General features: G+C 53.9%; 1 protein-coding gene across 2 annotated transcripts in view; it reads left to right on the forward strand.

The window, feature by feature from the left end:
* The window catches only part of CREB3L2 (cAMP responsive element binding protein 3 like 2), a 115,083-nt gene extending 107,195 nt beyond the window's left edge, over positions 1 to 7,888 (forward strand). For both annotated transcript variants that reach the window (XM_063928981.1, XM_063928982.1), the window contains exon 12: positions 6,197 to 7,888. In XM_063928981.1, coding sequence (XP_063785051.1) covers positions 6,197 to 6,269 — 73 coding nt within the window. In that variant the 3' untranslated portion in view covers positions 6,270 to 7,888. The remainder of the gene's footprint in view (positions 1 to 6,196) is intronic.
* Positions 7,889 to 9,465: the final 1,577 nt, after the last annotated feature.

A 9,465-nucleotide genomic window follows, 5' to 3' on the forward strand; every position in this document is an offset into this window, starting at 1 on the left:
CAGAGCTTAGTGGGAGAGGTGCGGTACAGGAGGGGTGAGGACGCAGGTAATACAATGCTTAGTGGGAGAGGTGCAGTATACCAGGGGTGAGGACGCAGGTAACACAGAGCTTAGTGGGAGAGGTGCGGTACAGGAGGGGTGAGGACGCAGGTAACACAGAGCTTAGTGGGAGAGGTGCGGTACAGGAGGGGTGAGGACGCAGGTAATACAATGCTTAGTGGGAGAGGTGCGGTACAGGAGGGGTGAGGACGCAGGTAACACAGAGCTTAGTGGGAGAGGTGCGGTACAGGAGGGGTGAGGACGCAGGTAATACAGTGCTTAGTGGGAGAGGTGCGGTACAGGAGGGGTGAGGACGCAGGTAATACAGTGCTTAGTGGGAGAGGTGCAGTACAGGAGGGGTGAGGACGCAGGTAATACAGTGCTTAGTGGGAGAGGTGCAGTATACCAGGGGTGAGGACGCAGGTAATACAATGCTTAGTGGGAGAGGTGCGGTACAGGAGGGGCGAGGACGCAGGTAATACAGTGCTTAGTGGGAGAGGTGCCGTACAGCAGGGGTGAGGACGCAGGTAATACAGTGCTTAGTGGGAGACGTGCAGTACAGCAGGGGTGAGGACGCAGGTAATACAGTGCTTAGTGGGAGAGGTGCAGTACAGGAGGGGTGAGGACGCAGGTAACACAGAGCTTAGTGGGAGAGGTGCAGTACAGGAGAGGTGAGGACGCAGGTAATACAGTGCTTAGTGGGAGAGGTGCAGTATACCAGGGGTGAGGACGCAGGTAATACAATGCTTAGTGGGAGAGGTGCAGTATACCAGGGGTGAGGACGCAGGTAACACAGAGCTTAGTGGGAGAGGTGCGGTACAGGAGGGGTGAGGACGCAGGTAATACAATGCTTAGTGGGAGAGGTGCAGTATACCAGGGGTGAGGACGCAGGTAACACAGAGCTTAGTGGGAGAGGTGCGGTACAGGAGGGGTGAGGACGCAGGTAACACAGAGCTTAGTGGGAGAGGTGCGGTACAGGAGGGGTGAGGACGCAGGTAATACAATGCTTAGTGGGAGAGGTGCGGTACAGGAGCGGTGAGGACGCAGGTAACACAGAGCTTAGTGGGAGAGGTGCGGTACAGGAGGGGTGAGGACGCAGGTAATACAGTGCTTAGTGGGAGAGGTGCGGTACAGGAGGGGCGAGGACGCAGGTAATACAGTGCTTAGTGGGAGAGGTGCCGTACAGCAGGGGTGAGGACGCAGGTAATACAGTGCTTAGTGGGAGAGGTGCGGTACAGGAGGGGTGAGGACGCAGGTAATACAGTGCTTAGTGGGAGAGGTGCAGTACAGCAGGGGTGAAGACGCAGGTAATACAGAGCTTAGTGGGAGAGGTGCGGTACAGGAGGGGTGAGGACGCAGGTAATACAGTGCTTAGTGGGAGAGGTGCAGTATACCAGGGGTGAGGACGCAGGTAACACAGTCCTTAGTGGGAGAGGTGCGGTACAGGAGGGGTGAGGACGCAGGTAATACAGTGCTTAGTGGGAGAGGTGCAGTACAGCAGGGGTGAGGACGCAGGTAACACAGAGCTTAGTGGGAGAGGTGCAGTATACCAGGGGTGAGGACGCAGGTAACACAGAGCTTAGTGGGAGAGGTGCGGTACAGGAGGGGTGAGGACGCAGGTAATACAGTGCTTAGTGGGAGAGGTGCGGTACAGGAGGGGTGAGGACGCATGTAATATAGTGCTTAGTGGGAGAGGTGCGGTACAGGAGGGGTGAGGACGCATGTAATATAGTGCTTAGTGGGAGAGGTGCAGTACAGGAGGGGTGAGGACGCAGGTAATACAGTGCTTAGTGGGAGAGGTGCAGTACAGGAGGGGTGAGGACGCAGGTAATACAGTGCTTAGTGGGAGAGGTGCGGTACAGGAGGGGTGAGGACGCAGGTAATACAGTGCTTAGTGGGAGAGGTGCGGTACAGCAGGGGTGAGGACGCAGGTAACGCAGAGCTTAGTGGGAGAGGTGCGGTACAGGAGGGGTGAGGACGCAGGTAACACAGAGCTTAGTGGGAGAGGTGCGGTACAGGAGCGGTGAGGACGCAGGTAATACAGTGCTTAGTGGGAGAGGTGCGGTACAGCAGGGGTGAGGACGCAGGTAATACAGTGCTTAGTGGGAGAGGTGCGGTACAGGAGGGGTGAGGACGCAGGTAATACAGTGCTTAGTGGGAGAGGTGCGGTACAGGAGGGGTGAGGACGCATGTAATATAGTGCTTAGTGGGAGAGGTGCGGTACAGGAGGGGTGAGGACGCAGGTAATACAGTGCTTAGTGGGAGGGGTGAGGACGCAGGTAATACAGTGCTTAGTGGGAGAGGTGCGGTACAGCAGGGGTGAGGACGCAGGTAATACAGTGCTTAGTGGGAGAGGTGCAGTACAGCAGGGGTAAGGACGCAGGTAATACAGTGCTTAGTGGGAGAGGTGCGGTACAGGAGGGGTGAGGACGCAGGTAATACAGTGCTTAGTGGGAGGGGTGAGGACGCAGGTAATACAGTGCTTAGTGGGAGAGGTGCGGTACAGCAGGGGTAAGGACGCAGGTAATACAGTGCTTAGTGGGAGAGGTGCGGTACAGGAGAGGTGAGGACGCAGGTAATACAGTGCTTAGTGGGAGAGGTGCAGTATACCAGGGGTGAGGACGCAGGTAATACAGTGCTTAGTGGGAGAGGTGCAGTACAGCAGGGGTGAAGACGCAGGTAATACAGAGCTTAGTGGGAGAGGTGCGGTACAGGAGGGGTGAGGACGCAGGTAATACAGTGCTTAGTGGGAGAGGTGCAGTATACCAGGGGTGAGGACGCAGGTAACACAGTCCTTAGTGGGAGAGGTGCGGTACAGGAGCGGTGAGGACGCAGGTAATACAGTGCTTAGTGGGAGAGGTGCGGTACAGGAGGGGTGAGGACGCAGGTAATACAGTGCTTAGTGGGAGAGGTGCGGTACAGGAGGGGTGAGGACGCAGGTAATACAGTGCTTAGTGGGAGAGGTGCGGTACAGGAGGGGTGAGGACGCATGTAATACAGTGCTTAGTGGGAGAGGTGCGGTACAGGAGGGGTGAGGACGCAGGTAATACAGTGCTTAGTGGGAGAGGTGCGGTACAGGAGGGGTGAGGACGCAGGTAATACAGTGCTTAGTGGGAGGGGTGAGGACGCAGGTAATACAGAGCTTAGTGGGAGAGGTGCGGTACAGGAGGGGTGAGGACGCAGGTAATACAGTGCTTAGTGGGAGGGGTGAGGACGCAGGTAACACAGAGCTTAGTGGGAGAGGTGCAGTACAGGAGGGGTGAGGACGCAGGTAACACAGTCCTTAGTGGGAGAGGTGCGGTACAGGAGGGGTGAGGACGCAGGTAATACAGTGCTTAGTGGGAGAGGTGCAGTATACCAGGGGTGAGGACGCAGGTAACACAGAGCTTAGTGGGAGAGGTGCGGTACAGGAGCGGTGAGGACGCAGGTAATACAGTGCTTAGTGGGAGAGGTGCGGTACAGGAGGGTGAGGACGGAGGTAATACAGTGCTTAGTGGGAGAGGTGCGGTACAGCAGGGGTGAGGACGCAGGTAATACAGTGCTTAGTGGGAGAGGTGCGGTACAGGAGGGTGAGGACGCAGGTAATACAGTGCTTAGTGGGAGAGGTGCGGTACAGGAGGGTGAGGACGCAGGTAATACAGTGCTTAGTGGGAGAGGTGCGGTACAGGAGGGTGAGGACGCAGGTAATACAGTGCTTAGTGGGAGGGGTGAGGACGCAGGTAATACAGTGCTTAGTGGGAGAGGTGCAGTACAGCAGGGGTGAGGACGCAGGTAACACAGAGCTTAGTGGGAGAGGTGCAGTATACCAGGGGTGAGGACGCAGGTAACACAGAGCTTAGTGGGAGAGGTGCGGTACAGGAGGGGTGAGGATGCAGGTAATACAGTGCTTAGTGGGAGAGGTGCGGTACAGGAGGGTGAGGACGCAGGTAATACAGTGCTTAGTGGGAGAGGTGCAGTACAGCAGGGGTGAAGACGCAGGTAATACAGAGCTTAGTGGGAGAGGTGCGGTACAGGAGGGGTGAGGACGCAGGTAATACAGTGCTTAGTGGGAGAGGTGCAGTATACCAGGGGTGAGGACGCAGGTAATACAATGCTTAGTGGGAGAGGTGCAGTATACCAGGGGTGAGGACGCAGGTAACACAGAGCTTAGTGGGAGAGGTGCGGTACAGGAGGGGTGAGGACGCAGGTAATACAGTGCTTAGTGGGAGAGGTGCGGTACAGGAGGGGTGAGGACGCAGGTAATACAGTGCTTAGTGGGAGAGGTGCAGTACAGGAGGGGTGAGGACGCAGGTAATACAGTGCTTAGTGGGAGAGGTGCAGTATACCAGGGGTGAGGACGCAGGTAATACAATGCTTAGTGGGAGAGGTGCAGTATACCAGGGGTGAGGACGCAGGTAACACAGAGCTTAGTGGGAGAGGTGCGGTACAGGAGGGGTGAGGACGCAGGTAATACAATGCTTAGTGGGAGAGGTGCAGTATACCAGGGGTGAGGACGCAGGTAACACAGAGCTTAGTGGGAGAGGTGCGGTACAGGAGGGGTGAGGACGCAGGTAACACAGAGCTTAGTGGGAGAGGTGCGGTACAGGAGGGGTGAGGACGCAGGTAATACAATGCTTAGTGGGAGAGGTGCGGTACAGGAGGGGTGAGGACGCAGGTAACACAGAGCTTAGTGGGAGAGGTGCGGTACAGGAGGGGTGAGGACGCAGGTAATACAGTGCTTAGTGGGAGAGGTGCGGTACAGGAGGGGTGAGGACGCAGGTAATACAGTGCTTAGTGGGAGAGGTGCAGTACAGGAGGGGTGAGGACGCAGGTAATACAGTGCTTAGTGGGAGAGGTGCAGTATACCAGGGGTGAGGACGCAGGTAATACAATGCTTAGTGGGAGAGGTGCGGTACAGGAGGGGCGAGGACGCAGGTAATACAGTGCTTAGTGGGAGAGGTGCCGTACAGCAGGGGTGAGGACGCAGGTAATACAGTGCTTAGTGGGAGACGTGCAGTACAGCAGGGGTGAGGACGCAGGTAATACAGTGCTTAGTGGGAGAGGTGCAGTACAGGAGGGGTGAGGACGCAGGTAACACAGAGCTTAGTGGGAGAGGTGCAGTACAGGAGAGGTGAGGACGCAGGTAATACAGTGCTTAGTGGGAGAGGTGCAGTATACCAGGGGTGAGGACGCAGGTAATACAATGCTTAGTGGGAGAGGTGCAGTATACCAGGGGTGAGGACGCAGGTAACACAGAGCTTAGTGGGAGAGGTGCGGTACAGGAGGGGTGAGGACGCAGGTAATACAATGCTTAGTGGGAGAGGTGCAGTATACCAGGGGTGAGGACGCAGGTAACACAGAGCTTAGTGGGAGAGGTGCGGTACAGGAGGGGTGAGGACGCAGGTAACACAGAGCTTAGTGGGAGAGGTGCGGTACAGGAGGGGTGAGGACGCAGGTAATACAATGCTTAGTGGGAGAGGTGCGGTACAGGAGGGGTGAGGACGCAGGTAACACAGAGCTTAGTGGGAGAGGTGCGGTACAGGAGGGGTGAGGACGCAGGTAATACAGTGCTTAGTGGGAGAGGTGCGGTACAGGAGGGGTGAGGACGCAGGTAATACAGTGCTTAGTGGGAGAGGTGCAGTACAGGAGGGGTGAGGACGCAGGTAATACAGTGCTTAGTGGGAGAGGTGCAGTATACCAGGGGTGAGGACGCAGGTAATACAATGCTTAGTGGGAGAGGTGCGGTACAGGAGGGGCGAGGACGCAGGTAATACAGTGCTTAGTGGGAGAGGTGCCGTACAGCAGGGGTGAGGACGCAGGTAATACAGTGCTTAGTGGGAGACGTGCAGTACAGCAGGGGTGAGGACGCAGGTAATACAGTGCTTAGTGGGAGAGGTGCAGTACAGGAGGGGTGAGGACGCAGGTAACACAGAGCTTAGTGGGAGAGGTGCAGTACAGGAGAGGTGAGGACGCAGGTAATACAGTGCTTAGTGGGAGAGGTGAGGACGCAGGTAATACAATACTTGGTTGGAGAGAGAATGGAAAGAATTAGGCGCTGATTGGTAAAGGATATTCAGTGTTCTGTGGATGTGAGGAAAGGATTGTTTTTCTTATTTATCCTCTGCACGACATTACTAACCAGGTGTAATTATTGCCCTTTTGCTTTTTCTGTTTCCAGGTTCAGCTCGGATTTTGGACAAAATGAGACGACGAAAATAATAGAACTGGACAGAGTAAACACAACTTCCTAATGGTATATTTTCTCCACATCCCCTTCCCCCTGAACCCCATTTCCCAAACTGACACAGCCACCCCTCAAGTTCCCAGACAGAGACCGCCCCTCGGACTATGCCGCCCTTATCAGGCGGAGGAGGCTGGGACTCTAGACTTGATATTGGCAAATGAGCGATGATAGAAGCGAGGAAGATTCTGTGGAACGTATCGGCCGGATTTCATGGACGTCTAGCAGAGGAACCATCTAACTTTTCCTGTTTGAATTGGGACAGATATGGAAACGTTAATATTAAGACATGGGCTTTAACCCCTTGAGATACGACTGGCAGTGAAATGGGACCTGATAAGGGGCTGAGACCCTTCTCCTGCAGACCACTGCCAGATCACGCATCCTAAGATGAGAACATTTGGGACAGGAAATGGACCTATTTATGGAATGTTAACTCTTTCAATTCTAGATGAGCCAGGAATGTGTAGCAGACAGGAAGGGAAAAGGTTAAATATAAAAGGGAAATCTTCCCCCAACCATTAATCTGCAGTTTAAAGAGGAGAATTTATATACAAATTGATTTTGAAGACTTGATCCAAGTTTAGCCAATCTGTGGCCTGCTATAGATATTGTGCAACTCCATGTCACAAGTCCTGCTGGGACTTGTAGTTCTACAACAGCTGGAGAGCCCTAATCCCCCATTCTCAGCCCATTTGCTGTGTCTGTAGTGCCTTATATCTTATATAATAGGACATTATTGTCCCATCATCCAACCCCTCCCCGGCTCCGTGTCTAATCAGATTATTCTTGTATGGGATCCTCTCTCACCGTAGTCCATTAAATTATGTTTCTTAATAATCCAAGTGGTTCTCTGCCCCAGTCCTCTCCACGTAGCCACTTACCTGTCCCTCCCGCTTTGTAAATAGTATTTATTAGTCGTATTTGCTACTCTCGTCCGTTATTGAAGCCGTAAAGGTTGGTGCCTCTTATTACCGTCACAGTGCCTCGCGTACAATCTCATCACCAAGGTGCAGAACAGGTCCGCTACTGATGGCAACCATCGCTCTACCAAAGAACACAAGGAGGTAGATTTAATAAAGCTTTGAGAAATAAAAAGTGGGGGAGTTGCCCGTAGCAACCGGTCAGATTTTATCCGTCATTGCATTCTACAAAATGATTCTAATTGGTTGCTATGGGCAACAGCAGTTTTCAGCGTTAGAAGCTTTAGTAAATCCCCTGGTTTCTCTCGCTACTCCCATGATCCTTTGCAAGCCAGTGGCTGGCCAATGGCCAGCAGAGAATCCTAGAATTTGTCATTGATAAAACTACCAAAGGGAAACCTATCCATCTAAACATATCGGTTCTAGTAACGACATGTTAGTACAACAGGCGTAACAGAGAGATGAGACCATGAATATGTTCGGTCGCTTGTAGCTTTGACTGTCAGTAGTTTGTGTTGCCGACAGGACGGTCCCCAATCTTACTATCCTGCCTTGTGCTATAACGGAGCCCGTGTCTCGCACACTCGGCGCTGAAGGGGTTACATTTCTGTTCCACATGTGTTTTCGCTTCTCTTTTATTTTGGTATAATATTTTATATAAAACCTAAAATGGAAAAAAAAGTAATAAAAAAATAGCTGCATACTGGATGCCGAGTGATTATTTATGGAGGGTGGGGAGGGATTACTGTCAGAGGGTGGGGGGATCATGGACACCTGGATGCTGGGAATTGCTGTCTGTGGGGGGAGAAGGTGACATTGTCATTGGTGAGCACTGTCAGCGGGGGCGGGAAGGTGACATCTGACATCAGAAGCGTCAATGGTTATAGCATGGTGCTATTATGCAGCTCCGTCACCTTGTAGTGCCTTTATAGTGCCGCCTGGGGGTACCTGGAATGATTTTGAAATCCCTTAGGCAAATAATTGCAAAAGTACAACTGTATTTTTTTTATTGCAAACATTTTTGTAGGTAGACTTACAGGAGGCCATATATGCCCCCACAGTGTCAGATACACATTGCCCCAGAGTGTTAGATACACGTATGCCCACACAGTGCCAGATATGCCCCCACTGCGCCAGATATACATATGACCCCACAGTGCCAGATATGTCCCCAGAGTGCCAGATACACAGATGCCCCCCCAGAGTGCCAGATATGCCCCCCAGAGTGCCAGATATGCCCCCCAGAGTGCCAGATATGCCCCCCAGAGTGCCAGATATGCCCCCCAGAGTGCCAGATATGCCCCCCAGAGTGCCAGATATGCCCCCCAGAGTGCCAGATATGCCCCCCAGAGTGCCAGATACACAATGACCCACCAGTGCCAGATACACACTGACCCACCAGTGCCAGATACACACTGACCCACCAGTGCCAGATACACACTGACCCACCAGTGCCAGATACACACTGACCCACCAGTGCCAGATACACACTGACCCACCAGTGCCAGATACACACTGACCCACCAGTGCCAGATACACACTGACCCACCAGTGCCAGATACACACTGACCCACCAGTGCCAGATACACACTGACCCACCAGTGCCAGATACACACTGACCCACCAGTGCCAGATACACACTGACCCACCAGTGCCAGATACACACTGACCCACCAGTGCCAGATACACACTGACCCACCAGTGCCAGATACACACTGACCCCACAGTGCCAGATACACACTGACCCACCAGTGCCAGATACACACTGACCCACCAGTGCCAGATACACACTGACCCACCAGTGCCAGATACACACTGACCCCACAGTGCCAGATACACACTGACCCCACAGTGCCAGATACACACTGACCCCACAGTGCCAGATACACAATGACCCCACAGTGCCAGATACACAATGACCCCACAGTGCCAGATACACACTGACCCCACAGTGCCAGATACACAATGACCCCACAGTGCCAGATACGCCCCCACAGTGCAACTTACCGTTGTTGCTGCTGCCTGGGGCTGGCACTGTCTTCTGCTGCTGGGGAGAGGAGAGCGCAGTACGTGCTCCTCCTCCCCTCAGTCCGGTCTCTCTCCTGTATCATAGAACTGGCGCCAGTCCTCGAGCCAATCAGGGCTCGTGGTCCGGCAGCAGCGGCTCCTGATTGGCTGCCAGTCCACAAGCTCTGATTAGCTCACGAACCGGCTCAGTGCACGCTGCCGCCGCCGGACGGGACTTGGGCAGACAGGAGAGGAGAGGCGCATGCTGCGCTCTCC

The sequence above is a fragment of the Pseudophryne corroboree genome, chromosome 6, assembly GCF_028390025.1.
Source record: "Pseudophryne corroboree isolate aPseCor3 chromosome 6, aPseCor3.hap2, whole genome shotgun sequence".
NCBI classification, from domain to species: Eukaryota; Metazoa; Chordata; class Amphibia; order Anura; family Myobatrachidae; genus Pseudophryne; species Pseudophryne corroboree.